The sequence below is a fragment of the Neopelma chrysocephalum genome, unplaced genomic scaffold (assembly GCF_003984885.1).
Source record: "Neopelma chrysocephalum unplaced genomic scaffold, ASM398488v2 Primary Assembly neopelma1_94600, whole genome shotgun sequence".
NCBI lineage: Eukaryota > Metazoa > Chordata > Aves > Passeriformes > Pipridae > Neopelma > Neopelma chrysocephalum.
The window spans coordinates 1,975-2,550 of NW_020923306.1; the positions used below are offsets into that span (position 1 = coordinate 1,975).

The window sequence follows — 576 nt, forward strand, 5'->3', positions numbered from 1 at the left end:
CTGGGGTGGGTTTGGGGGGTCTGGGTGCATTTTGGGGGGTCGGGGGGTCACTCACAGACCACTCAGGGTGCAGCAGGACCCCCGTGAGCTCGATGACCAGCGTGTAGGGGGGTTGGTAATAGGGCTCCTTCAGGGGGTCCGGCAGCAGCTTCGCGCTCGTGGGCTCGATGATCATCTGGGGGGGCACAAAGGGAGGGGGGCCAGTGGGGACAGGGACCCCCCCCAGGGCGAATGGGGCCCCCCCCCCCGGGGGGCGGGGCCCCCCAAAGGGGGCAGGGGCCCCCCAAAACCGACTTGGGCCCCCCCCATGGGGACAGGGACCCCCAAATGGGGACAGGGACCCCCCAAAGCAGAGTCTGACCCCCCTCCCCCCAGGATGAAGGAGCCCAGGAGGACCCAAAACGCCCCCAAAACGCCCCAGATTGGGGCCAAAAAGGGTGACAAACCCCTTGGGGACAACGACAGACCCCCCCCCAAGGTGGGGTGACCCCCCTGCCCAAACCCAGGAGCCCCCCCAGCCCCTCCCCAGCCCCCCCCACCCACCTGCCTGTAGTCCTTGAAGTACTTGTAGGTCCG

At 68.8% G+C, this 576-nt stretch overlaps 1 protein-coding gene across 1 annotated transcript in view; it reads right to left on the reverse strand.

Annotated features, from left to right (window-relative positions):
• The window catches only part of TIMM50 (translocase of inner mitochondrial membrane 50), a 2,458-nt gene extending 1,888 nt beyond the window's left edge, over positions 1–570 (reverse strand). Inside the window, exons 1-2 of the mRNA XM_027707774.1 lie at positions 544–570; positions 56–175 (exon numbers count right to left, since the gene is read on the reverse strand). Of these exons, the coding sequence (XP_027563575.1) occupies positions 56–175 (120 nt within the window). The 5' untranslated portion in view covers positions 544–570. The remainder of the gene's footprint in view (positions 1–55; positions 176–543) is intronic.
• Between the last annotated feature and the right edge of the window lie 6 nt (positions 571–576).